The sequence below is a fragment of the Myotis daubentonii genome, chromosome 5, assembly GCF_963259705.1.
Source record: "Myotis daubentonii chromosome 5, mMyoDau2.1, whole genome shotgun sequence".
Taxonomy (NCBI): domain Eukaryota; kingdom Metazoa; phylum Chordata; class Mammalia; order Chiroptera; family Vespertilionidae; genus Myotis; species Myotis daubentonii.
This window is the reverse complement of record NC_081844.1, coordinates 24,121,031-24,148,964: the sequence shown is the minus strand read 5'-3', so window position 1 is coordinate 24,148,964 and position 27,934 is coordinate 24,121,031. Positions and strand designations below refer to the sequence as shown.

The following is a 27,934-nucleotide window of genomic DNA, read 5'->3' as shown; positions in this document are numbered from 1 at the left end:
GAGTCCAGCCGGGCAGGCAGATTTTATTCCAGGTGCTGGAGAGCAGTGTACCCCATTCCTCCCCAAGGAGGACACGGGGTACGAGAGCCCGGCTCCCGAGAGCCTGACTAGGAGCTGGCGGAGGCAGGCGACTCAGAGCAGGAAGGGGACGATGGGCATGCGCAGGGGTGGGTAGTCTCGGAACTCCTTCAGGTAGCTGCGGTGCTTGCCCTTGGCCCAAATGGTCATTTGGATGAAGCCCACCAGAGAGAAGAGGGCCACTGCAGAGCAGAGCAGGAGGTTAGGGAGGGTGCATGGCACCGAGTGGGGCAGGGCCCAGCTGAGGGGGGACGTGGGCTCACCTGGGAGACACTGCGTCATGATGGCAAAGCCTATCCAGGACCCCACCTGTGGGCACAGGGTGGAGATGAGGGCAGGCCAGCTATTGGGGGTGGGGGGCGGGGGCCCACATGCCCCTCAGCCCTCAACAGCCACAAGCCCAGCCTTACACAACTCCCAACCCCCCGGGGCCACCGTCTTCATCTCCAGATGCTCTCAAGTTCAAACTGCAAAAGCAACTGCTGAGCCAGGCAACCTGACTCTTCCCCACTCCCCACCTCGTAAATGTTGGCGAGCCCCAGAGCCGAGACCTCTATTTCCAGGGACTGACCCTTCACAGGGAACCTGAAGCCCCATGAGGGAGAGGGGAGCAGGACAGGCCCTCACCTCATAGGTGTAGTTGGGGCAGGACACCAGTAGGAAGAGCCACGTGAAGGGGTTCTTGGTGGGGTATGGGATCTTCCTGGTCTTGGATCCTGACAGGCGGGATGGGAAGGGTGAGTGAGACCCCCTGGCCCAGCCTGCCCACCCCCTGCCCAGAGGAGACCACTCACCAGCTGGCCGCAGATCCCGCAGGGCCATGTGGATGGAGAAGTTGCCCAGCTGGCAGATCTGTCAGAGGAGCAGGGTCAGCCCAGAGCCCCCCAGACTCCCTCCACCCCATCACACACACCAGCCTGCCTGCTTACCACAAAGATGGCCAGTGCCAGTTTAACCTGCTGAGCTCCGTAGGCTGCAAAGAAAGCCAGAGGGGAGGCCGATGAGAGGAGCCTGGTGGGGGATGGGGGCTCACAGGAGGAGCAGGGTCCCAAAGCCACTTACTGGGGGGCGTGTAGAGAGGGTGGTTGATGTAATAGGCCATCCACGCGGCGAAGCCCCAGTAGTAGGTGCAATTCTGAAAGGGAGCAGGGCCGGGATGGGGCCTGGCCCAGTGGAGGGCGGGGTCCGGGGGGTGGGGGTCCACCCTAAAGGGTGTGGGCAGAGAGAGCTGGGTCCTGCGAGGGCGGGGCTAGGGTGGGTGGGCCTGGGACACGAGGGCGGGGCCTTACCTTGAAGATGTTGCGCAGGGGCATGGTGCCGTGGGAGAAGCGGTGTACGAAGAGCGTCTCCAGCAGGCGCTTGACATAGTGGAATGAGTGGCAGATGCAGGCGAGGCTGGGAGGAGAGCTGGCTCAGAGGGGCCAATCCACGGGCCTTTCCCCGCCCCCCATCACCCCCTCCACCCTGACCCACTCACTGCACCACCGTGTGCCGGCTGGACGTGAAGTCATATTTGTGGCCATAGATAAAGGGCACCCGGAAATAGAAGAGCAGGTAGATGAAAAGGGGTCCCGCGTACTCCGTCAGGAAGACCTGGGAAGACGGGCAGGTGAGTCACCCCAATGTGGCTGATGGGAGAGGAGGCTGTAGGTAGTAGGGTCAGGACTCACCGTCACCCAGCTGATCTGCGCCCCCAGGTCCCGGAAGTACAGTGTGGCTGTGGTGCCCACAGGCAGCTTTTGCAGAACGTCCTCATCCTTCAGGGACTTGCCCTCTGCAGAGAGGCAGGCCACAGCTCAGGAGCTACCCAGGCCTCCCACTGCCACCGGGGTGCCCAGGGGTGGTCAAGCAACAGCTGTACTCACTGGGGTCCAGGCGGAGGGACTGACGGGCAGGGTACCACTGTGGATCTGCGGGGAGAGCAGGGCGTCACAGTACACAGCCTGGTGCGGCCCAAGGACCCCACAGCTCCTCCAACTGAGAGCAAGGCCCCTGTGGCCTGGGTGGCTCCAGGACACAGCCCGGAAGAGCACTGGCAGAAGCTGGATGTTGCCCTTCCGAAAACCAAGCAAGGGCATTCCTACCAGTGGCCACACGGGGGCGCGGCAACGGGCAAGCCCAGAAAGTCCTGGGCTCCACTATGGGCATCTCTGCAGACCCTGGGAGGAGAGGCTGCCAGAAGGGGTCCCACCCAGAGGCCCCTGCCCAGAGGGGCTGCAGGAGGCAGTGTGGCTGGGCCCTGGACTTACGGCTCTTAGTGAAAAGGTTCTTGATCTCTGCGATGGTGGCATGGGGCTCCACCTGAGGGAAGCATGGACCGGAGGGAAGTCAGCCCTGGAGGCGGGGGGGGGGGGGGGGGGGGGGCCAGGACCCCTGATCCAGGATCCCTCCTGCTGAGGTGGGGGTGGATGGGGGCCTGGCTATGGGAGTGGGGAAGGTTGGGGTCCAAGCCCCAGACCCACATGGCCGAGAGGAGCAGCAAGGGCCTGTCAGAGTGGGGACGGCAGTGGGCCTGAGGGCCCAGATTTACCAGGTAGCCAGGATGCCCCCCAGAAAAGCTGGGAGACAATTTGAGCAGGAGACGCTGGGCCTCTCCTCTCCACCCCTACCCACATCTCCCCCCAGAGTAAGACCCACAGTCCAGGCCAGACCTCCCCTAGGAAGGGACAAGCCCCTTGCCCTGGCCTGGTCACAGTTCTACCCCCTCCCAGCCCAAAGCCCTGCAGGCTCCACTGAGGCTGCTTCACCTCCTCTTGCACGGTGAGGCCAAGTCCCGGCCACACCCAGCGGCCAGGGCTGCCCGCTCTACCCCGAGCTGGCAGGGACAGGCCCAGGCCTGAGGATAGGACCCCTCGTGCACCTCCCAAGCAGTTTGGAGGAGCACTCCCATCTCCCTTGTGGTCAGGAGCCCCATAAGGAAGAGGCATGGGCCCAGCACCCTGACCCAGTGCAGCCGGCACCGCGGTCCTACCTTGTCCAGGAAACACAGCTTCTCCCGAGTCTTTGCATCCAGAATCTCCACCTCAAAGAAGAGAACGCCCTTTTTAGGTTTCTTGGCCACTTTGGGGGGTGCAGGCCGGGGCAGGCCATTGAGGCCTACGCTAGGGCTGGGGCCATGGCCCTGGCTGGCCTCCCGGGCCACCAAGCTCACACTCAGGTCCATGCCACCCTGCTCGGCCCACGAGGCCAGTGGCCCAAGCTGCCGGCTGTCAGGCCCCACCACCGACCTCCCCTCGCACAGCGCTCTGGGGCAGGCCATGCGATCAAATTCTGCCGCGGCGCTGGAAAGGAGCCCACGCCTGCCCTGGCACTGCCACCTTCTGTGCAGCTGTAACCCGAGTGGCCCTACAGCCATGCCCAGCTAAATATAAAACTTCCCAGACTGAGCCCCCGAAGAGCCATGGCACAGATCGGGGACAGCCCCCCAGGGGCTGGGTCACCCTGAAAGTGAGGTTTTCAAGTGGACATAGCCCCCAAAGAACACTGGTGGGTAGGGAGGTCTCCAGAGGAAGGCATGGAGGTGTCTCCTGGCCCCCATACCCAGTGAGGAGGAGGGTGAGAGGCCAGCCCACACCCCGGCACCCGGCTCAGGCCGGCAGAGTTCACTGGGCTTGGAGAAATCCCAGCTATTTGAGAATCCGAGAGCTAGATCATCCATTTCCCCTTCTGAGCTGTGAGAGACACTCGGATTATTTCCCTTGTGCATTTGTGTTCCCAGGGAGGTGACAGATTCCAGAGTTATTGGTGCAGAGAGCCTCTGTGGGGAAAGGGTAAAGAAACCGGGAAGTTTCCAGAAAGCACCCCAGCCTGGGCTGATGAGGCCTTGGCCCCACCTCCCTGACCTCCCTCTCCACACATTTTCACTAGATCCACCCAGACCATGTTCAAGGTCACCTTCAGGGCAGTCTTCCCATCATGTAAGCCCAGGTCCTGAGATCCCCAAAGCCCAGAGACACAAGCCACTTCACACACGATCTCCCTGAACCCCGGAGAGTGCAGAGCAGAGGGGTGCTGCTGGGAGGCAAGAAGCTCCAGGAGGGAGGGGAGATCTGACCCACCACCCCACACAGGTCAAAGCAGACACCACGGACATGGAAGAGCAGCACGGAGGCCCGGTGGGCAGGCCAGTCCTAAGGCCTGCGTGCCACAGAGCTCAAACCCAGCAGGGGCAGGTAGGGCTGGGTCTGTCCCCAAGTCGGCCACTGGGCAACCCTTCCCACCCCTGGTGGCCCTCAGTCAGTGGCAGCGTGGGGAAGAGGCGCAGGGCTCGAAACCCCATCCAAGGCCCACACAAGGCTTTCTGAGGGCATGCCACCCACCCAAGGTCCTTGAAAGAAGGGGTTCCCCTCACACACCCACGGCAGTGAGAGAAGCAGAGGATGTGGTGGACATGCATGGGACTGAATCTGGCCCTGCCACAGAATCCCTTCTTCTGGGCCACGGCCTGGGGAGCACACAGCAGGGCTGGGAGGGTCCCCTGAGACAACGCACGAGAAGTGCAGCGTGGTGCCTGACAGACGCGCAGTGTCCCAAAGCCTGTGGAGCTGCCACGAAGGGAAGGACGTGGCCTGGGGTGAAATCCCAGCTCCCTGCTGGCCAGCTGGTGGCTGCAGCACCCACCCCATGGACCTGCGGTAGGAGAGGGCCCAGCACCCAAGAAGTCTTGGCCAACCTGCCTATTGTTAACATGCTAGAGAGAGCTCGGCCAGGCCCTGTGGCCTTGGGCACAGGTTATTGAACCCTCTGAGCCACAGGGGTAACAAGGCCAGACAGAGGGGCCAAAAACAGAAAGCTGGTCTCATCACCTGGAGTACCAGTCCCACCACGGGGCCTCATGGGAGACGGACGGGGCACACACAAATGTACAGGAAGGGCTAGAACAGCAGGGCCCTGTGCCTGCCCCGTGGCTGCAGGTATATTAATAGTTGCTGGGTCCCAGGCGGGCAGTGCCCACATGCCTTCAGAGCCGGTGTGGTCCACAGGAAGGCAACACCGTGCCTCCGGGGAAAGAGGCCTCCGAGTTCCTGCTGAACCACTCAACAGCTTAAAATACAACCAGCCCTCTCCCTGCCTGCCAGCTGCTGGGGAAGGGCTAAAATTCTACCCTCCCCCAACCGGGCATGAGACCAGGGCCCAGGAGGAGAGGACAGCCGTCGGGGGCCCAACTGGCTGCTGGGAGAGGAAGCTGGGCAGCAGGAGAGGGCGGCCAGGAGAGGGGCTATACTCCCAGCAGCCGCCACACTGCGCCCAGGCCAGCCCAAGACCAAAGGACAGGAGAGACTGAGCCCTCACAGAGGTAAGCTCAGCCCAAGGGGCAGCACGAGGGGCCCGACCCACCAGGGTGGGGCTGCTCCAGCTCAGGCCACCCCGACAGGATCAGTCCTCATTTCCCATCTCCTGGCCCCAAATCCTGGGGCCCAGAGGCCATCTTTACCCCAAGAGAGGTCTGAAAGGCCCTGGGGGGGCGGGGGGGGGAGGACCTCTCTGTACTGTTTTTGCATCTCCTTGTGTCTCTATAATCATTTCAAGATAAAAAGTTATGCTAGTTGGGGAAAAAGTTTTGCCAAGTGAAAGAAGCCAGACACAAGGGGTCACTTTGTATCCGGAATGTCCCGAACAGTTAAATCCCAAAGGCAAAAAGCAGAATGGTAGGTGCCAGGGGCTGGGGGAGCGAGGAAGGGGAGCATCAGCTAATGGGGACCTGGTCTCCTTTCGAGGTGATGGCAAGCTGTGGAACTAGAAGAGGTCGGTGGTTGTACAACACTGTGAATGTACTAAGTGCCGCTAAACTTTTCACTTTTAAGTGGGTGTTGTGTTATGTGAATTTCACCTCAATTAAGTTTTTAGGTGGGAAGGCTAATAAGTCCCAATTACCCATCAAAACAAAGGTCTCTGGGCAGGGAGCAGCAGAGGTTCCTCCCCCCCTCCCCCCCCACACTGACGGCCTAAAGGTGGGGGCCCTGTCATGTGCTTCCCAGTCTTCAGTCCCTGAGCTCACCCCCCCAACTGCAACCCTCCCCACCTCAGCGCCACCCCTACCCCCTGCTCTGTGCCCAAGCATGCCTCCATGCCCTATGCTTCAGAAACACAAGTACCACATGCCTGCCCAGCCCTGAGGCCAGAGTGGGATAGGGGCCCGGGGTAGGACCCAGGACTGAGGTCAGAGGGCACAGGCAGCTGCTGAGCACAGAAAAGACAGCAGGCCCAGGCCCCATCCTGGGGAGAAGGCGAAGGAGTGGTGGCCCTATGAGGAACACAGGGGCAGCCCTTCCTGCCCCACAGAGGGAAGGGGCTGGGAAAGGGCAACATGTTCTACTCTATGGATGGATGGAGTGAGGCCTGAGGAGGTCACTGGCTCAAGGTCCATCAATGGCTGCAGGCAGGGAGTGTGGCCCCATGGCCTACAATGGACAGAGGACAAGGGCAGGGCAGGCACCCTGGCCTGGGGTGCATGTGATGACATTCCACTAGCCTGGGAGGAATTCTCACCCAGAGGCCTGAGATTCTGGGGCCCAGCCAACAGCAACTCGTGGCAGCACAAGGTGGCAGAGGGGCGTGGGGGGTGGCGAGGACAAGGGGCAAGACCACAGCCCACCTCGCAGGAGGGGACGAGCAGAAGCCACCCTGTGGTCTTCCCCAACCCAGAGAGGAGCACCCAGAGCCACTGTGGAGCAGCAGGGCCCCGGGACTTCACTGTCTTCGTGGAAATAAAAATGTTACTGATCAAGGTAGCAGTAGTAGAAAGAGGGGAGCGGTTTCTGAGCACCTGCTCCAAGCTAGCGCCAGTGCCCAGAGCTGCCAGGGAGGCAAGGATCCAGGGGTCGGCCCTGTCTGGCGATGACAGAACAAGAGCATAGTTATGCAACCGTAAGAGAGACTCGGGACTTTGCACATGCTGTTCCAGCTGCTTAGAACACTCTCCCCCAGACCCCACAGGGCTCCTCCCCTATCTCCTCAGACCTTCAGACGACTTTGCGGTGAGGAGGCCCTTCCTGACCATCAGCTTAAAATATCAACCCCCAGACATTTACCATCTACCTCCCACTGGGTTGTCAGTTGTTTCCCAGCACCCGGAACATAGCCCAGCATGGAGCTGTGCTCTGCAAACACCCGTGTAAGGCTCCTAAGCAACGACTCACCTACTTCCTGGCTGTGAGGCCCTGAAAATACCTGTTTCCTCATCTACAAAGTAGGCTGCCCCCACCTGCCATCTCACAGGGTTACTGCAAGATTTACAGAGATAATAACCACCCAAAAAAGTACATAAATATAGCCAGCCTAGAATTAAGTTTTATAAAGGATAAATATAATGCAGACCGATACTAGTGAAATAGCACTGCCAGCTGCCCAGGGAGCCAGGCCTCTTGTCCCCAAATCCTGACCACGGGCATCAAGGGGCCCATCTACAGGACATCAGCGTCGGGGGTTGGTGCGATGATGCTTCATCCAGCTGCTGACAGTGAGCAGAACCCTAACAATAGTAAGACTCGGGTGGGCACGAGAGGTGGGGCCTCGGCCGCAGTCCCTACACAGTTCACCAGCGCTGGAGGCTGCCACATCTCTGCTGCCCCCTTGTGGCAGCAGCTCCATCCCACAGCCCCACAGCCTGGAAGGGTGCTCGCGGCAGCTTTGCTCCACAGTCCCCTGGTCCCAACTCCGCGTCCCAATGCCAGTACAGGATGGGACCAGGAAGGGACCAAGAGAGCGAGCCCTAACCCCAGCTCTGCCACCTACCAGCAAAGAGGCTTCTTCATTCATTCCTGCACCCCTCCTTCCCATGACGGAACTGCAGTGAACAAAACCAAGCCCCTGCCTCTAGGGGACCTGCATTACAGTCTGTGTGCTGGGGGGCGGCAAGCAGGGGATGGGGCAGGCCATAGTGGCATGATTTGTGTCACCCAGGGTTGCGAAGTAAAACAGAATGGGCAGGCTGGGGCATCAGGAGTGGGGAGGGTGGCCATTTTAGGCAGTGATCAGAGAAGGCCTCCCTCAGGGGGGGCGTCTGAGCCAAGGCCAGGAGGAAATGAGGGAACAAACCATGCACACATCTTGGGGGGAAGTATTCCAAGCAGAGGGAACGGCAGGTGCAATGGTGCCAGGCGTGTTTGTGGAGCAGGAAGGTTACACGCCGGAGCAGAGTGAGTGAGGGGAGAGGGCGGACATGAAGACGGGGCATAAAAGGGGCAGCTCCTACAGAGCCTTGTGAACCCCAGAGAGGATTCTCGCTTTTACTGAGTGAGGCAGGAGCCTGGAGGGTTCATGGGAAGAAGAGGAGCATAACCTGACTCAGGTGTTCACAGGTACCACCTGGGAATTGGGAGACCAGGATGGAGGTGAGGATGGGGGTGCGAAGTGGGAAATCTGGACAGACTATGAAGGGGGAGGAAACAGGATCTGCTGATCATTTGTTGGCATGTGGAGATGAGAGGAGAGAGAAATCTGAGGTTTCTATCTGAGCCCCATGAGCAGGAAGAGCAAGTAGGAGGCCGGTGGGAGGAGCCCAAGCCGAATTGCTGTTTGTAATGCTGCTCCACTCTGCATGAGCCACCAGGCAAACAACACACAGGGCCCAGCACCAGTGCCCAGGTCACCGGAGCCAGGAGCCTGTGCTTCGCCATCTTTACAAACACAGCCAGCCTGGTGCTTCCCAGGCTCCTCCCACCAGTAAACCACACTCCATGGCCTCAAGGGCCTTGGACAGGGACTGGAAGAGGCCAAAGAGTCAGCATGGATTTAAGGCCTCCCACCTTTATACCAGGAACTGCTGTGTGTCCTAAGAAGGGAATGCCCGGTGGCTATGGATGAGGACAATTGGTCCGGAATGGCAAGTTTCCCAGCCCCCTCTCCTCATCCTCCCTGTCCCTACGGTGGCCAAGGGAGCAGGAGCCATGAGGAAGCCAAGTTCCAAAGGGTACAGAGTGCACCCAAGTCATGCAAATGCCTGAGCCCAGACCAGCAACCACACACAGTGTTCTGGGGCTGCATCTCCAGCCAGGACATGCTCTACAGTGGCCCACACACAGGTGGCACAGGGCAGCACACCCTGCCTCCAGCAGGCTCTCTGGGATGCCACAGGGGATTGTCTGCCAGGAAAAGGCCCTTAAACTGGGCTGTGGCATGCTGGGCAGCCTAGCAGCACCCAGCCAGTACCTGCAGAGGACTGTGTGCTCTGGTGGGCAACATCTTCTCCCAAAGCTGGGGCACAAGAGGCCCGCTGTGGTGCAAACCCTGCTCAGAGCAGCCTAGGACTCCAGGCAAAAATGAAAATGACCCAGCAGGTCCTTCAGCCAGCCAGCCCAGGCACTCAGCTCCCACAGCCACCACAGGGCACAGCAGGATGGCGGCCTGGCCCATCTCGGCTACCTAACCAACTTCACTAATGCGGAGGCTTGAGCGCACTTGCCACACTCAGCAGCTCAGCACTCTAGGTTCGCTTTCCCTTACACTTTCCAAAATATCGAAGTCACACTGCTCCTGCCAGGGCAGCTGAAAAGACCTTGGGCTCAGCTGCCAGGATGCCAGCACAGGCCACACCTGCTCAGCCAGAAATACCTCCTTCCCCAGTGGCCTCGCCTTGTGACCCCATTTCTCGGAGGAGCCCAGGGCAGCCGAAGAGCCCGGGGCAGCAGAGGTGGGGGTGGAATGTCATCATCCCAGACCGGGAAGGACAGAGAGAGGCTGATCACTCTTCCCAGGCACCCAGCCAGCCAGCTCCCAGACCCTGCGCCCACTGGCCAGATGAGGGGTCACAAAGTCTGGATGCCGTGTCCCTAGGCTGTGGGACCCAGAGCCAGGAGAAGCTGGCTGGCTGCGTATCTGGTAGCAACTGGCCTCAGAGGATGTTTTTCAGGTGCTCGGGTGCCCCCAGGTTGGTCACTGAGACCACAGAAGGCCCAAGATGAAAGGGGCGCTGGACTAACACAGCGGGGGACTCCGGGTCTCAGGCCTGGATCTGACTGGCTGCTCGCCAGCACCCACAGCCCACGCACCTCTCTGGGTGACTACAGGCTGTACCTGTTCCATTTGGAAATGCCACCACGAGTAACATGTATCAGATGCTGACCTCGTTCCTAGGACTCTGCTAAGACTTTCATCTGCATAACTCACCCAGCCTCACCTGGGCCTGTGACCCCTGCTGGGTGGCTCACATAACAGGGTTCAAAAACAAGGGGGCTCTTGCCCTAGCCCAGTGGTCGGCAAACTGCGGCTCGGCAAACTGCGGCTCGCGAGCCACATGTGGCTCTTTGGCCCCTTGGGTGTGGCTCTTCCACAAAATACCGGCTCTTCCACAAAATACCGACTTCTGCGCATGGGCCACGAAGTTTCAGTCACACCGTACATGCACGCCCGCATGTGGTATTTTGTGGAAGAGCCACACTCAAGGGGCCAAAGAGCCGCATGTGGCTCACAAGCCGCGGTTTGCCAACCACGGCCCTAGCCGGTTTGGCTCGGTGGATAGAGCATCGGCCTGTGGACTGAAGGGTCCCAGGTTCAATTCCGGTCAGGGCACATGCCCGGGTTGCGGGCTCCATCCCCAGTAGAGAGCGTGCAGGAGGCAGCCGACCAATGATTCTCTCTCATCATTTATGTTTCTACCTCTCTGAAATCAATAAAAATATATTTTAAAAAAGAAAAACAAGGGGGCCCTTGCCCAAGACATGTAGCCAGGAAGTACCAGAGCCAACACCGACCCAGGCTGCTGGGCTCACAGCCCCTGTCACTATGATGCAATACAGCCTCCACTCTGAAAAGCAGGACTAAATGCTAACAGAAAAAGACAGGGAAGCCCTGGATCAGATTCTCTGGAAGGCACCCTCCTCCCTGCTGCCACTCCAACTTCAGGACACCAGTCCGGGAGGTCTGGACTCTGCAAAAGATGCCACCTACACAGGGAGTGCCCTGCAGGGGAGCCCAAGGACTGAGCTTACTCCTCCCTGGCCTCAGCCGCCCTTGGCCCCAGAAGTCAGGCCTTATGGAGGGCAAAAGGCCTGTCAACTCCTGACACCACACAGAGGGGCCCAGGCAGGCTCAGCAGCCGTCTAAACCCTTCCCACACGTTTTCCTGTCACAGGCTAAGGCCATCAACAGGCCCAGAAAAGCAGTGCCACAGGCGAGCCAACACTGAGCGAGAGGCAGTGCTGCAAAGGCCAGAGTCTGACCAAGCTTCCCCCCCCCCCGCCCCGAGTCTTGGCTTCTCCATCTGGTCAATGGGAATGTTCGTAAAAGGACCTAACACAGAAGCCCTGCCCAGTGGTCCTAAACCCTGCCTGCTTGTGAGACAACCTGGATAAGGGAATCGGGATCTCTGATGGGGCCCGGAATCCACAGCTTTGGAAGTTCCCAGGTGACAGATTGAGGCGACCCCTCAACCTGGGTTTCCTTCCTCAAACCCCTGCCCTCTGGAAGAAGCCCAAAACTCTTACCACAGCAGAGGCAGCCCTTCTCGGCCCTCCCAGACCCTTGCAGTGGGGCCTCAGCCAACCCCTGAGGTCGCTCTCCCGCCCACCCACCCGCTTCACTGCCCGCTCCCGTGGGTTTGAGCACACAGCCTCCACCACCACCACTGGCTCCCTTTTAGGTTGGCAGTCACACCATTTCACAGAGGAGGAGGCAGAAGCTCAGAAGCACAAGTCGTCGCTCAAGGGCACAGGCACAAGCTCCAGGAGCAGGACCCCATGTGTCTCTGCTCCTCAGGAACTGAATACTCTTCCTCCAGGGCTGTCCCAGGCCCATCCCCCAGAGATGACCCAGATCTGCACCCCTGTACCCCATAGCCAGTTTGAGCTTGGTGACCACCTGTCTCTCTGTATCTCTGGGCAGGAAGGCACTGTTGGATCAGAAGACTGGAAGAGGCCAGAGATGCTGACCCCTGTGGACACAGGCTGACCAGAGCGGCAGGAGGAGCTCATCCAGGCCGGCCCGCAACCTGTGCGCCCAGCTCTCCCAGCCCCAGTGCAGCAAGCAGGTTAGTCCACCCCGGGGAGCTCAGCTTGCAGAACAGCCGGTCTGGAGTCCACACTGCCAGCCGTACACAGGCGGCGGCAGCTGGTGCTTCCTGCACGCTTACAGTGTGCCAGACACGGAGACATGTCCTCCACGTGAATTACCTCCTTTACTTTTAGCCCCCTTTGGCAGATGAGGAGACAATCTTATTCATTTCCTGCGTAAATACTGACTGAGCACCTACTACAAGCCAGGCAGGCACTGTTAAGGGCTCTAGGGATTCTGGGGTGGAAGAAGACAGAAAACCTTGCCCATGCAGAGCTGACATTTTAGTCTGGGAATGGAGACTAAAATCAGAGGATTAGAGGCCCAGTGCACAAAATTCGTACATGAGTAGGGTCCCTAGTGGCTGCCAGCTACAGGCCAGGGCCTTCCTTCATTCTGCGCTGCTCCCTGGTGGTCAGCGCACGTCATAGCGAGTGATGGAACTCCCGGTCGGTCAAACTCCCGAGGGGACACTTTGTATATTAGGCTTTTATATATATAGAAGATGACATGTACCATAGGAAAAGGGGACAGGAGTGGCAGTAAAGCAGTGTTCAGTTTTACATATAGTTAAGAAAGGCCTCCCTAAAGGGACATTGGGCCAAGCAGTGAAGGAAAGAGCAGTTCAGAGATCTGCATGGAGGCAGAGGAATGGCCTGTGCAGCATGCTTGGTGCATTCAAGCAACAGAGCAGAGACCCCTGTGGCTTGAGGGAGGGAGCAAGGGTGGGACTGGGAGGAGATGAGGGCAGGGTGCTGACCAGGGGTGCAGGGTCTCATAGGTTGGGTGAGGACTTTGGCTTCTACTCTGAGTGAGGTGGGGGCTATAGAGAGTTCTGGGCAGAGCAGGAACATGACCTGACTTGGGTTCTTAAAGGAGCAGTAAAGAAACGCGGTGGCAGTAGGCTATTGGAATAATTCTATCACGAATAAAGGATGGCTTAGACCCGTGGTCGGCAAACCATGGCTCGTGAGCCACATGCGGCTCTTTGGCCCCTTGAGTGTGGCTCTTCCACAAAATACCACGTGCGGGCGCGCACGTACAGTGAGACTGAAACTTCGTGGCCCATGCGCAGAAGTCGGTATTTTGTGGAAGAGCTGGTATTTTGTGGAAGAGCCACACTCAAGGGGCCAAAGAGCTGCATGTGGCTCGCGAGCCGCAGTTTGCCAAGCTGCAGTTTGCCAACCACTGGCTTAGACCAAGGGGTCAGCAAACCATGGCCGACAGGCCAATTCCGGTCCCCTATCTGCCTCTTTGTGTACAAGCTAAGAATGGTTGGAAAAAATCAAAAGAAACCTATTTCAAGAAATTCAGATGTCAGTATCCACAAAGTTGTATTGGCCGTGCTCATTGGTTGACGTATTGTCTAGGGCTGCTTTCGCTACGATGACTAACCCATTAGGTAGGCACCCCTCCCCTGTTTTTCTGAAAGTAAAGACTTGGGACCCAGTTCTAGGACTGGCAATAGGACCTGGTCCCCAGGGACTGGCATCACGCATTTTCTCACCCCCATGTAGGTCCCCAAGAGGCAAGTGGCATGGCAGGTGTTACCAGGTTAGGGTGGGAGATCCGGGCCCCACCTTCCAGTCTGGCCACAGCTCCCTTGGCTGCCCGTCTCCTGGGACCCTACCTGGCCCAAAGGAGCTCGAACCGAGGCCATGAAACCTCAGTATGTAAGAGTGAGCCACTGGGCTCGGGCCGAGGGCGGCTGGGTGGCTGTGGCTGCCTCCTGCATAGCAAGCCCGGTCCCCGTGCTCCTCCAGAGCAGCTGGCCCAGACCAGGGAACCCCTCCCTACTAGAAGCCATGGCCCACGCCCACACAGAGCAAGGATATGCTTGCTGCACACAACCTGCAAAGGGCTGAACAGTGTGCAGAGGGCACCTGGAACCTCTACAAGCCTTTTCTGCTGGCAGAGAAGTTCGTGTTCTTCACCCCCTCAGCAAACACTTGCTGAGCCCATCCATGTGCCAACCCGTGCTAGGTGCTAGGCTCCAAGATGAACAGAAAGAACTATTTGTAACAGCAGGGTGCTGGGCAGTGTTCCAGGTGATGGAATACAACAGTGAGCACAGCCAAGAAGGCCATGCCCTCCACGGGACCTACTTACCCTCAAGGGGAACACAGGCAAAGCATCTATCATGTGACACGAGATCAGGTTGTACCAGGCGCCAAAAAGAAAACAAAGGGCAGGAGACCAGAGTGCCACAGGAGTGGTCAGTGAAGGCCTTTCTAAGGAAGTGTGATTTGAACCAAACCACGAGGCTTCCCTGGGGGAGGTGCAAAGGCCCTGTGGCAGCACAGAGCTTTGCAGGGCTCAAGAACATCAAAAGGCTGAAGCAGAGTGGACTTGCGAGCAAACAACAGAGGAGGAGGTTGGAAGGGCGGTCAAGATAAGCACTTTGGAAAGTTGCTGGAGTGCCACAACTGGTCTGGTTTTTAGAAGGATCCCTCTCCCTGCTGGGCAGCCAGGGGGGGGGAGCGGGCAAGGCCCGCAAGCAGGCAGATACAGCAGAGAGTCTCAGAAACAACCCAGGCCAGAGACTCTGTGGCTTATATTGGAGCATAGAGGTGGCAAGTGGTGAAAGAGACACCTTAGTTCCTGGATCCTGAGCTGTCACTGATTCAAAATAAGCCGCCGACTTTTAAGAGAAAAAATAAACTTCCTATGTCAAGATATAAATTATATATCTTGTATATACACACATGCATATATACATACACACACATATATACATACACACACATATATACATACACACATATACATACACATATATATACATACACATATATACATATACACATATATACATACACACATATATACATACACACATATATACATATATACATACACACACATATACATACACACATATATATACACACATATATATACATACACATATATATACATACACACATATATATACATACACACATATATATACATATATACATACACACACATATACACACACATATATATACATACACACATGTATATACATACACACACATATATATATACATACACACACATATATATACATACACACACACATATATATATATATCATAAGGAACTTGTGAAAATGCTGAGGGGAAAAATGTACACTTTGGGATGAAGACAGAGTAGTAACAAGAGCAAGAGGGTACTGAGTTTCTGGAATGTTCCTAATGTTTAGCCACATCTACCAAGGGAAAGGTAAACTGAAAATGCCAACCCTACCTGTTGCAAGAGGTTCAGGAAGACGCCCACGGCTGTCTTCCCACCTGCAAGCCCCACAGGTGCCTGCTGGCTCTGCTCTGCCCTTCTGGTTGAAAGTGAAATGAAGCGAGAGGAAAGAAATCGAAGAGTCTTGACAGGGACATCCTGCCCCATACTTTCTCCCTGGATGGTACATGTTCCCAGACCCAGAGGCCCCAGGTGAGCTGGAATGTGGTGGGCACTGCAGTTCCTGAGCTGGCCTAGGAGTCTGGCAGGAAGTATTTTTGGGGACTGATCATGGCTTTAGCACCTCCCACAGGGTCCCCATCTTATCCTTACAGGACAACTCAAGAGTTCAGGTAACTTTGGGTCAAAAGGGGGAAAAAGAGAATGGTCAAGCTCCAAAATAGCTCAAGATGAGCAGAGACCAGCTTCACGACAGAAGGGGGCCAACGCGAACACAGGGAAGCCACATGCACTCCAAGCCATAAACTCCAGGCCTTGAAACAGACAAGCACCCTGCAAGCAGGCAAGGGTCCTTCCCCTGGAGTTGCAGTGCCTTCGGAGGCGGGGAGACATGGCTGACTGCCTGGGCCTACCCTGCACCTTGCTCTACAGGACAGTGTCTCTAGCAGACATACCAAATCACTCGCTCCACATGTCTCCCGAGCCCCGCGAGGAGCCGCGGTTAAAGAGGAGAGTGAGGGACTCACACTGACATGCTCCCTGGAGGTGCTACGTCTGTGTGGAGAACTAAAACAGGAGAGGTGATAGGGTGACAGGTGGCCTGGCTGGGTCAGGGGGAGCCTCTCAGAGGGGTGACATTCGAGCTGAAACCTGAATGACAGGATTTCCAGACAAGATAAGAATAGCAGCCTCTCCCCAAAACTCCCAGCACTGGAGTTACCCATCTGAACTCCAGCCCTGTCCTCTGCAGACCCTCACCCCCAGCCCGGAGATTTTGTCCGACTTGATTCTCTAGAGCAAATAGTATCCAATAATATACTGTTTCAGACTACAGATGGCCCAAGAACTCTGATATTACCCTCACCCACCCTCAAGAGCTACGCTTTCCCAACCCCAGCTCTTGACAAGCCTGATGCAGCAACCCCCTGCCGAGATAGACTCCTAAGGTGCCTGGGAGACAGCTTCTCCCCATAAGACTGGAGGCTCCCTTTGTGACCCCCTCAAATTGCAACCTGCTTCCTAATGCTCCGTGAAGCCTCAGTGCCAATGTTAAACCACCCTCTCGCAGACTTGGCCAGCCCACACCCACCCTGATGACAGGCACTGTTCCCATGGGCCCACCACACAACTGGCATGGCCCTGGCCAATGCTCCCTTTAAACAGGAAGAAAATAATAATTCCGAAGGGCCCAGGGTACGACACATACCCTGCAGTCCCCTGGGCTGACTGAATGGCCTGGGGACTCTGCTTACATAAGAGCCTGGTTCAAGCAGGGACAGGGGCAGGGCTGTGCCAGCCTGCCAGTCACTCAGTGCAAGCTAATGAGAGGTCCTTTATCCCTCCAAGGGCTGGGGGAGGCTTGGCCCATCTCTAACCATTTGTCAATAAGGAACTACCCTGAGCATTTATGTAACAAACACCATAACAAGAGAGCCACCCCGGACTTAAACCACCCCCTGGAAATTAACCTTTTAGATAAAATCAACAGGGAAAAGAGACGTCCATCACCCTCGGGTTAAAGTGCACAGGCATCCGGGTGGCTACGAAGCCCTGGCCGGCCTCATTTCTTGATGTGGGACACCCAAGGAAGTCTGGCCTCCCAGCCTCAGCACATGCTGGTCCCCTCCCCCTCCTTCAGGCCTCACTTAGGCTCACGACCTTGAGGGCAGAGGCTGAGATTCATTCACTCCAGTATTCCTGGTATGTGAGGGGTAAAGAGGAAAAAAAAAAACATGTTGGAACTAGCAGACTAATGAAGTGATAGATTGGAAACAGGTAAGTGAAGCCCCACAGTACACCCAGAGCAGCAGATCCTGCCAGCCACCTGTGTGGGGAGGGGTGGCCCAGGTGCAGTGTGGGCAGCTCACACTGAAGGGGAGGGATGACGGGGAATAGTCCTGCTGAGATTAGGTAAACCCAGAGCAAGTGGCCAGAAGCCATAAGAAGCTGCCTTCCCAACGTCAGGACCCCTAACGAGGCCCCTCAGCCCACCGTGTGAGAAACCAGACTCATCCAGGCCCCTGCAGCGGGCCCCACTCTCACCCTTCTGCTCCCTGTTAGCCTGACTGCAAGAAGATGCATTCATTCATCCACTCATTCATTCAACAAAGAAGCACTGACCGAATGCTGAGGAGACTAGGAACAAGACAGAGGCCCGGCCCTCACAGAGCTCAGTCTGACCAGGGTAGAAAGACCAGCAAGTAACCAAATGAGAACACCAGAGCCGAAACAGCCCATGAAAGGATTACGGGGGGCTGGGGAGTAGGGTTGAGGGTTGTACTCCAGATAGGATGGTCCAGGAAGGCCTCTCAGCATGACACTGAAGCTGAGCTCTCAAAAACAAGGGACCGGGCAAGCGAAGAACAGAGGGAAGCGCATTCCTGACTGAGGGATCAGCCTGTGCTCCTGGAGCAGGGACATGGCTGTGGGTGTTTGAAGAGTGAAAGCGTGCAGTGTTGAGTGAGGAAAGCAGGGGACAGAGAATGACTAGAAGCCTCAAAAGGTGGGAGCCAGGGTGCTAAGACCCTCCCATTGCCATGCTTCTGCGAGCACTTTGCCTTCACTGAGGGTCGTCCCACAAAGCAGGAAAGAGCGGATCACCCCAAAATGTAACTATGACATTATACCAAAGCTGAGCCCTGGCATCTGGCTGCTTCTTCCACCTCCTGGGGATGTTATTCGCACGAAGCCATATCCAGGAGCCCCACTGGCTGCTCACCGACAGTTTTCAGGTGTTCAAGAGACCACATGCAGAAAGCACTCAGGTGCCTGACTAATGCAGATCTGTCTTTATCTGCCAGCGATTGGTTCTGATCCACCTAATGCTTTGGACAGTGACTGGAGGCCAGGAATGCGCTGGGCACTTCCCACTCCCCAGTGGCCCTCTGAGTCAGGTGTCCGCATCCTGACTTCACGGGTGAGAAAACTGAAACACTGATAGGGTAAATGTCCGAAGGCAGATCCACCCAGTGGCATCCACAGGCCACCCCCTTCATCCCTTCCTCAGGGCATGAGCACCTGGGCCCACACACAGCAGAGCCCATGTGGGTCTGGGAGAATTGGGCTCTGCCACTCACTGTGTGACCATGGGCACGTCACTTTGCTTTTCTGTGCTTCAATCTCCCCATCTGTCAAACAGTATCTCTTTCACAGATTAATTATAAGGGTTAAACAAGTTACTAGATAAAAAGCACTTAAAGTGAGCACTACACTGGCAGTAGCTTGATGGTGGTGATGATGATGCTCTGGCTGTTTCCTGTATTCAAACCTTCTCAGCTGCCACTGTCAATGTCTGCAAGAGGGTATATAGACCTAGCCTGAACTTGATCCACCAGCTGGAGGTCTCTGGCCTTTCTCACCCAGCCAAGCCTGTCGGTGAAAGTGCAGAGATTCCCAACTAAACAGCTCTGGCTGTTTCCTGTATTCAAACCTTCTCAGCTGCCACTGTCAATGTCTGCAAGAGGGTATATAGACCTAGCCTGAACTTGACCCACCAGCTGGAGGTCTCTGGCCTTTCTCACCCAGCCAAGCCTGTCGGTGAAAGTGCAGAGATTCCCAACTAAACAACCGTGTCACAACAGGTGCAGGTCCCTTCCAAGCAGTTATCAACCCTCCAACTCCCCTCTCCTCAGGAACCGATTATTCCAGGGGCTCTGCTAAGCACAGGATCACTCCCAGTCCCAGCCAGTGGGGCTCAGTTGCCCCACCTGGAGCCCACCCTCACCCACCTCCTACCTGCCTCCTCCACCTAGACCAGCGGTTCTCAACCTGTGGGTCGCGACCCCTTTGGGGGTCGAACGACCCTTTCACAGGGGTCGCCTAAGACCATCGGAAAACACATACATAATTACATATTGTTTTGTGATTAATCATTATGCTTTAATTATGTTCAATTTGTAACAATGAAAATACATCCTGCATATCAGATAGTTACATTACGATTCATAACAGTAGCAAAATTACAGTTATGAAGTCGCAACGAAAATAATTTTATGGTTGGGGGATCACCACCACACGAGGAAATGTATTCAAGGGTTGCGGCATTGGGAAGGTTGAGAACCACTGGCCTAGACCCTCCCCTTCTCCACCTCAGCCCACCCGACCCTGCCTCCTCCAACTCAGCACCAAGGCCTCTGAAGGCAGGTAGATCAACAGAACTTGCTAAATGTTAGCTGCCCTCCTGTGCTTTGCCTGGCCCTGAGCTGAGTGCCTTCCAGGCATCTGCTCATCTAATGTTCACCGAGCAATAGCCCCTTGAAGCCATAGCCCAGTGAGGTTAGGGACCCTTATGCCCAGCAGGGTGATGGTCAGTGTGCAACAAGGCGCTCTGAAGGGGGAGGGCCAGCAGGGCACACCCCTGGCCCCCACTGTGTGAGTGAGGAAACTGGCCTGTGAGGTTGCAGAACCTGTCCATGAGCTTCAGCTTTTTATGGGGCCGTTAAGGATCTGAATCCAACTCAGATCCAAAGCCTGCGGGCTTTGCTGTCTTCCCAGGAAGGACTGCCAAACCCAGTGAGGGACTGGCCCTGTGGCCCTGGCAAAGGCCCTCCTCTCTGGGCCTCAGATCCCTTGCCTGTAGAGTACAGAAGACAAACCCGAGAATTCTAGAGCTCATCCAGGCTCGGGGTTCTCAGATTCAGGCTCGCAGGAAGGGAGTGGCTGAAATGCAGAGCTACCAAGGGACAGAAGAGGGGACCCACCAGGACAATCTGAAACAGTGAATCACTACCTGCTCAGAGCAAGAAATCTGCAGGGTGTCAAAAGCCTAAAACCAGCTCGCAGGCTCCTGGCCTGAGGCACGCCATCACAGGAAAGGCCTTTAAAGCTCACCAAGCTTTCATGGCTGCAGAACTCTACAGTCCACCGAGTTTAAGGCAGAGGGAGACCCTCTGCCAGCAGCCCACGCTGGCCCACGGCGCCTCTCCCACCCTCCAGCCATGGATGCGTCCTCAGAAACATACACAGCCATCCGCGGCCTGGAGCAGCATCAGTAGAGCATCAACCGCAGGGACAGTAACAGGGGACAGGCACACTGTTTCCTAGGTCTACGACCTTGAGCAACTTAATTACTTCTCTGAGCCTGTAAAGTAGAAATAATACTCTTGCCCACCTGATCAGACGCTCATAGGACTCAATAAACAATGGCAGCTGTCAGCAGCACCAGCATCACACTATTCTATCATTGAGGAATCAGACAGACCTAGGTCTGGATCCTGTCTCCAGCATGATGTGACTGACTGTGGGCAAGTTCCTAGTCTACAAAATGGGGGACAAAGGGTACCCACCTCTCAGGGTTTTTGGAAGGACACCGTAAATGTCAGTGTCCCTGCTTTTATCACTACCTAGCCACAAAAAGATAGCTCAGATGAGGGTGTTACAACTAAGGTCCATCCTGTCTGCAAATGCAAAATCAACCCCAAAAGCACTTTCTGAAGACCTGTTCAATGCAATGTAGAAGGGTGTGAGAGCCCAGCCGGTGTAGCTCAGTGGTTCAGTGTCGACGCATGAACTAAGAGGTCCCCAATTCGATTCTCGGTCAGGGCCCATGCCCGGGTTGCGGGTTCGATGCCCAGTAAGGGGTGTACAGGAGGCAGCTGGTCGATGTCTCTCTCTCTCATCTATGTTTATATCTCTCTATCCTCTCCCTTGTTCTCTCTAAAATCAATTTTTTAAAAAACATTAAAAAAAAAGGTGTCATGCATATAAGCATAACCAATGGACATAAGACACTGGGGGGTAGGGGAGGCCAGGGGATTGTCAAGGGAGGAGGAAAAAAGGAGACATATATAATACCCTTTGTAATACTTTAAGCAATTAAAAAAAAAAAAAAAAAAGGTGAGAGTAAAGAGATCAAGCAGTCCCCATCTTAGAACACATCACCTTCCTGCAAACAGGCACCAAATTTAACCTGCAAGGACCAGAGAACCACATGTTAAAACAGGGTTCGATGGCCAAAAACACCCCTAGTTATTCCTCACCTTCTATTTCAAAAGGACATAAGAATTCAGAAGAAAAAATTACAGGATACACCTAGAATCCCATCTCTGAAGTAAAATTTTCATTTTATTCTAGTTATATTAGATTCTTTTTCTTTTTTTAATAAAACAGACATAGCTAAAGCCTCCCCATAGCTTTTCTTCCCCATCTTTTTCTCCCAAAGCAATGGTTCTTCTAACTACTGTGTAATTCCCACACATTTCTCACCTTGTATTACAATTTATCCTTAGATTAGGTATATACCCATAAACAACAGTACATGTAAGTCTCACTTGGTACTTTCTTTTTTTCAACTTACAGAGTCTTTTGCAACTTGCTTTATTCCACTCAACAGGATATTTGGAGATTTATTAAATGGCTAGGTAAATCAAACTGATTTCTTTTCATACAATGGAATTGTGCAAAACATTTAAAAAGGATGACCCAGATGTGCATGTAGCACCGCCCCTTTTATGTATACCCCTGGCTAGTATGTTTCCAGCAACTTCATAATGTTCTTTAAAACTTTAAAACTTTGCTTCACTCCAAGGAGTAGCCAGAGGCAGGTCCACAGAGGTGAAGTAAGCTGCTGGGGTCATGCCATTATTTAGAGTGGCAGAGCCAGGACTCGGGCCAGGGCTAGTCAAAGCCCACACACCTACGACACCATTAAACATGACTTGCACTTTCTCCTTAATTTTCACCTTCCTACTCAGTTCTCTGGCTCTAAACTGTCCCATGACTGGTATTCTAGTTACAGACCTTTCACATACTTACACCTGTAGAGGCAGCTGAAGCAAGAATATGCCTGAGTCAAGGCACAATATTGGCCTAGAATTATCTGCAAAATGGGCACCAACAGAGCTACCCTTTGAGGTGAGGTGGTGGAAGATCCTATATGAGGGCAGTGGGGACCCCAGAGGATGAGGCTTCCTCACCTCGGGGTACCCAGCTGCAGGAAATGAGTAGGGACTTGGGCTTGGGAGGCCTAAGGTGCTGATTCTCTTCATTTACAAGATGCAATAAGCTGTTTTTCCAGTTGCTACTGGTATCATTGTTTTGACCTCTAATCAGCAATGGCAAAAACTGCAATTTAAAAAAAACAAAAAACCTGTAGCTTGAGATAAGTAGTTCTCTTATCTTAACTTGCTCTGACCCCAAGATAATCCCAAGGTCAGCTCTGAACTTCCAAAAGCCAGCTTCAGCCAAGGCCAGAGGGAGCCCAGCTCTACAGGCTTGTCTCAGGCCACTGAAGGGATACTTTTTCATTTCAGATCACAGAGGGAAAATAGGCAGTGACAGCGAACTACAACAAACCTTCCCTTTAGCTGAACTTCTAACTGCCGTAACATCAGATGTCAATCCTGGTTAGCTTGCTGTTGACACTGCATGAGTCCTGCTCCTTTCTGTATAAATACTTCAATCACTCATCAACTGCACTTGGATATTGCACTTTACCATCTAGGAGAAACCTCTGGGGCCAAAAAGGCCTTCTGAGGGAGGCCAATCTCTCTGTGGACAGGGGGTCACTTGACCCAAACAGAAACATATTCTTTGATGTGGACAGTAATTGAAACCTTTTCTCAATCTTTGCTAAATGTGAGTGAAAGCAACCTTGCTACTTTTATAGATCTGTAAAAACACACACCCCTGGGCTCATCTGCTTGCTGTGCAAACACGGCAGGGAGGTGACTGCTCCTCCCATTCAGAAACTCTGTAGCTATCACCTCAGTGAATACTTGGCAAAGGTTAGCAGAGAATGATAACAGAGAACACAGCAAAATAACTACTTTTTTTCATTTTGTTTATTTTTTTTATTTTGAACAGTGGGTTTGACGCTCCCCCTTCCTTTTGGGAGGGAAAGGTTTGAGTAAGGTAAAACATGGGTTCCAATCTGTGCCCAGCTTCTCAGAACAAAAGTGCCCACCCCACGGGTTCTCAGAGGCCTACTTGATCTGACTAGTAAAATTAAGAGATTTTACTTTGAGTGGTAAACACACAATGCAATATACAGATGATGTATTATAGGACTGTACACTTTGCAACCTATGTAATTTTATTAACCAATGTCACCCCCAATAAATTTAATGGGGGGGGGGGGGGATTAAAACTCCACTATAAAAATGCCACACAGACCTTCCATCCTACATCTTTCAAACTGAATGTGGCTTTTTCTCCAGGGTTACACAGAGGGTTTAAAAGGGAAAATTATATTAGAAGAACTTTATTTTATGATCACAAAGTTAAATGGGGCATGAGAGATTACTGAACTGTACCTCCTTATTCTTAGTACCATGCCAAAAATGACTGAGGACTTATGGGATAAAAGGCAGAGGTAGTGGTATTCAACTTATGAATAAAAACAATGAATCCTTCCTTCCATTTACATGAGGTACCTAACCCTAGTGCAACTCACAGAGACGGAAGTAGAATGGCAGTTGCTAGAGGCTGGGCAGAGGGGGGAATAGGAAGTTAGTATTTTAACAGTAGTACTTCAGTTTTGCAAGATGAAAAGAATTAAGTTCTGGAAATGGATGCTGATGATGGTTGCATAACAATGTGAACATACTTAATGCCACTGTCCTGTACACTTAAAAAGAATAAAGATGGCCCTGACTGACTTGGCTCAGTGGATGGAGCGTAGGCCTGTGGACTGAAGGGTCCCAGATTCGATTCAGGCCAAGGGCACATGTCTGGGTTCCGGGCTCAATCCCCAGTTGGGAGGTGTGCAGGAGGCAGCCGATCAGTGATTCTCTCTCATCATTGATGTTTCTATCTCTCTCTCCTCCCTTCCTCTCTGAAATCAATAAAGAAATATTTTTTTAAAAAAGATGATAAATTTCATACATATTTTACCAAAAAAAAATTTAATTAGGAGGTGAGGGGAGGAGAAATCTCTCAACCTGCTAATTTTTATTTGGGGACCAGCATGACATAGTGGCTAATAACTAGAAACTCTGGAGTTTTTTTTCTTGTTTATTTTTTTAAATATATATTTCTTTATTGATTTCAGAGAGGAAGGGAGGAGATAGAGACAGAAACATAAATGATGAGAGAGAATCATTGTTCGGCTGCCTCCTGCACACCCCCTACTGGGGATCCAGCCCGGAACCCAGACATGTGCCCTTGGCCTGAATCGAATCTTGGGACCCTTCAGTCCGCAGGCTGACGCTCTATCCACTGGGCCAAACCGGCCAGGGCAAGGAACTCTGGAGTTCTGAGTTTCTGTGTTCTGCATTTACTAGCTGGGAACCTTTGAGCAAGTCACGTGACATCTCTGAGACTGTTTTTCGGTTTACAAAAATGGAAATAATAACAATAATAGTCTCCTACCTCATAGGCTATGAGGATAAGAGAAGAAGGAAACTGAATTTTATTAGCACAAGAGTGAGCACTTGCTAAAATGACTCACTAAAAAGTCAGCAATAATTAAGTGATAAAATTACTAATATTATCAGAGAGATCTCTACGAGCCTGAAGAAACTTCGTTTTACGGGAAAAAAAGAAGCCCAACTTAGGAGTCAGAAGACGGGCTTCAAGAGTGGCTGTGGGGGTGAGACTTCTGTGACACACAAGGGGTGACAAAGATGATCTCTTAGATTACCAGGAAGCCAGATCAGCTTTGTTGCTTGGCGGGAACCAGCCCTGGCAGCACCTTCCTCACCTCCTAAGCTTCTCGGGAACGTGCCAGGCGAGGGAAGGGGTCCAAAGGTTGTGCCAGAGAGGGCTGATAGCAAAGCCCCTTCCTAAGCCCGAGGTGGCGACATGGTGCCAGGTTGTGCAAGACACCTACGCATTGGGAGCAAGGGTCCCGCACCCTCGTTCCTCCCCTGCCAAAGCCTGCAACTCTGCCCGCTGGGAGAGCTGCAGGAAACTGCAAACTCCTCAGGTGCAGCAGAGACCCCCAAGAAAAGGCATCCCCAAAACAGCCTGGGTTGCAGAATTATAAATACCTCCTCTGCACATGCGCACTGAAATTTGCGAGCGTCCCGGGGCACAACCGCGCCCACTGCGCCTGCGCCGTCCAGCAGTCCTCCGGGCACAGGACAGGAAAGGGGGATCTCGTGGACCCGCGAAAAAAGAGTGGGTTTGCGGTGGCCGTATCCTCATTTCTTACCTCGTAATGCTTCATGATTTCTTCACACGGCGGCTACTGCTCCTGCTGCTACTGCTGCTGCTGCTGCCTCCCAGCACGCAACGCAGCACAGGTCCCTCACGCGCTCACGACTGCTGCGCGAGACTAACCACGGCTCCGCGTCCGCCCCGCCCCTCCCTGCAGCCCGTGCCCTTCCAGCCAATCAGCGTGTAGGGCGCCCACCTTCGTCCCGTCCCCACGGGGCTGGTTTGAGCGTAGACTAGCCGCTCTCACCATAATGCTAGCCAATCAGCTTGCGGAATCCATCGAGGGGGCGGAACGCGGGCACGAAGTGGGCGAGAAAGAAGGGGCGTGGCCCTCCACCAATCAAAATGGGTCTCGAGGCCGCGCGCCCCTTTCCCCGCCTCTTGAAGGCGTCGCTGTGGAAACGAAAGGAAGCGACGGTTACTGCAAGACGGGGGCGGGAGCAAGAAGTTGAGTGACAGGGAGGGCAGCATCCACAAGGCGGGCGGCGAAGCTAGGTGAATTCCGAGGTTGGCGGCCCCTGGGGTACTGGGGAGCAACGGAAGAGGTCTAGGGGTTGGGGGCGTGGGCTGCAGCGGTGGTATGGAGTGGCCTCAGGCGAGGAGACCCCTATCTGTCATGAATGGGAGGGAAGGAAAGGGGAAATGGGTGGGGGAAAGCACCCTGAGGCCCTCCCAATCTGTAACCAGGGGGTGTCTTCACTGCCTTTTTTAATGCAAGCTCCCGTCCCCCTGTGGCAGGGGACCCACATTTGTTTCCGCCTGCGCTGTCCGGTATGGTCACCACATGAAGCTGGTGAGCCCTTGAAATACGGCTGGTCCAATTTGAGATGTGTTGTATAAATGTCAGACACATCAATTCCAATGACAGTATGAAAAGGAAATAACTTTTTTAAATCTCATAAAAACCTTTTATGTTTATTACATCTTGAAATGATAATATTTTGGATATATTGGAAGAAGATATATTTCTAAAATTAAGTTCCCCTGTTCCTTCTACTTTTTTTTAACAAAGTACTTTTTTTGGTGATATATTTTTATTAATTACCAAGAGGAAAGTAGAGGGTGAGAGAAATAGAAATATCAACCATAGGAGAAAATCACTGACTGCTTCCTACACGCCCCCCACTGGAGATAGAGCCCGCAACCCCAGGATGTGCCCTGACCCAGAATCCAACCATGACCTCCTGGTTCATAGGTCCATGCTCAACCACTGAGCCACTCATCTTACTTTCTTAACGTACCTATTGGAACACTGAAAATCACAGACACAGCTCCCAGTTATGGCTGGCAGTTGTGCCTCGCACGCGCTTGCGCATACACACACACACACACACACACACTCATGCATACAACATTTCTGGACAGGCTGAGCGGGCAGCACCTGGTACACTCCCTCACCTTCTCTTCTTTCTCCCAGTTCCAGGCCTGCCCGGAGCCACCATCAACTTGCATCATTGGAAACCCATGATGATCTGATATCAGGGACACGGTGAGAAGTCCTCAAAGGTAGACCTGTGAGTCATAGGGTGGGGCAAGGGTGAGTCATTGCTGAGCCCTTAACCATCCAGGTTGGTTCTAAACACTCTGAAGCTACAACTTTTGGGGACTTCTAAGTAACAGCAAAGGCTGTGGTCTTCAGAAACTATCTTTTTCACTCGGCCTATCTGGACAAAACAGATGAAAACACAAAGGTGTTTTATAACCGCACTTTCAAAAGCATCGATTTTATTCTGTTGGTAGTTGGGGGGCTCACAGTATCTTGAAACCTTTGTGTCCCAACCGGCCTCATTTGCTGCCCTCATTGAGGGGAAACAATGAGAGTACTCACTCGGAGACCACATCTTAAAATCCTACCAAGTTGAGATGTCAAATTGTGAGGTACTAAGGGGGTAGACTTGAAACCCTAAAATCTATCCATGTTTTGCTACTTCGCTAGTTCTGTCAAATTCTAGCTTCTCCAGTGTAGTCTGCGTCGGCGCCTCTTCCGTACCACTGGGTTCCAGCTAGGTGAGGCTTGTGGTGTCCTGACCAAATAGATGGCATCCTTGGGGGAATTCTGTACACATTCCTAGGGAGTTGGAACATTCTGGAGTTCCCCTTTTGAGATTGCTTTCCTGAGCCCTGCACTCACTCAACAGGAACCAACTCATTTTGTGAACCTACTGTTAACGTAAAAAAACCATTGAAACCTGTAAAGAATTTTTGTAAGTTTATTTGAGCCAAACTGTTGACATATGCTGGGAAGCAGAACCTCAACGAATTGAGATAGTGCTCCGGAGAATGGCAGGGTTACATCCGTATTTATACATGAAATTCACTGGTGACAGATTTAAGGAGACGGGATTAATCGAAGTGGGGGAAACCTCTGTGA

At 53.8% G+C, this 27,934-nt stretch overlaps 1 protein-coding gene and 1 long non-coding RNA gene across 4 annotated transcripts; one reads left to right on the top strand and one right to left on the bottom strand.

Moving 5' to 3' along the window:
* On the bottom strand, nt 1–25,835 carry TECR (trans-2,3-enoyl-CoA reductase). Of its 3 annotated transcripts, none has more exons than XM_059696651.1 (13): nt 25,811–25,835; nt 3,050–3,100; nt 2,328–2,379; nt 1,944–1,988; nt 1,749–1,852; nt 1,556–1,671; nt 1,368–1,473; nt 1,141–1,213; nt 1,008–1,051; nt 873–930; nt 706–794; nt 342–387; nt 1–260 (listed from the first exon to the last, which is right to left on the bottom strand). In XM_059696651.1, the coding sequence occupies exons 1-13, from the start codon at nt 25,811–25,813 to the stop codon at nt 133–135; spliced, it is 915 nt and encodes a 304-aa protein (XP_059552634.1). In that variant the 5' UTR covers nt 25,814–25,835; the 3' UTR covers nt 1–132. The 3 variants fall into 3 exon arrangements, with proteins under 3 accessions (XP_059552634.1, XP_059552633.1, XP_059552632.1); XM_059696650.1 differs by lacking the exon at nt 25,811–25,835 and adding an exon at nt 25,559–25,744; XM_059696649.1 differs by lacking the exons at nt 2,328–2,379; nt 25,811–25,835 and adding an exon at nt 25,395–25,422.
* On the top strand, nt 4,866–27,806 carry LOC132234982 (uncharacterized). Its single transcript, XR_009452962.1, has 3 exons — nt 4,866–5,374; nt 11,899–12,043; nt 26,981–27,806. It is a non-coding gene; the product is annotated as an uncharacterized LOC132234982 (long non-coding RNA).
* Nucleotides 27,807–27,934: the final 128 nt, after the last annotated feature.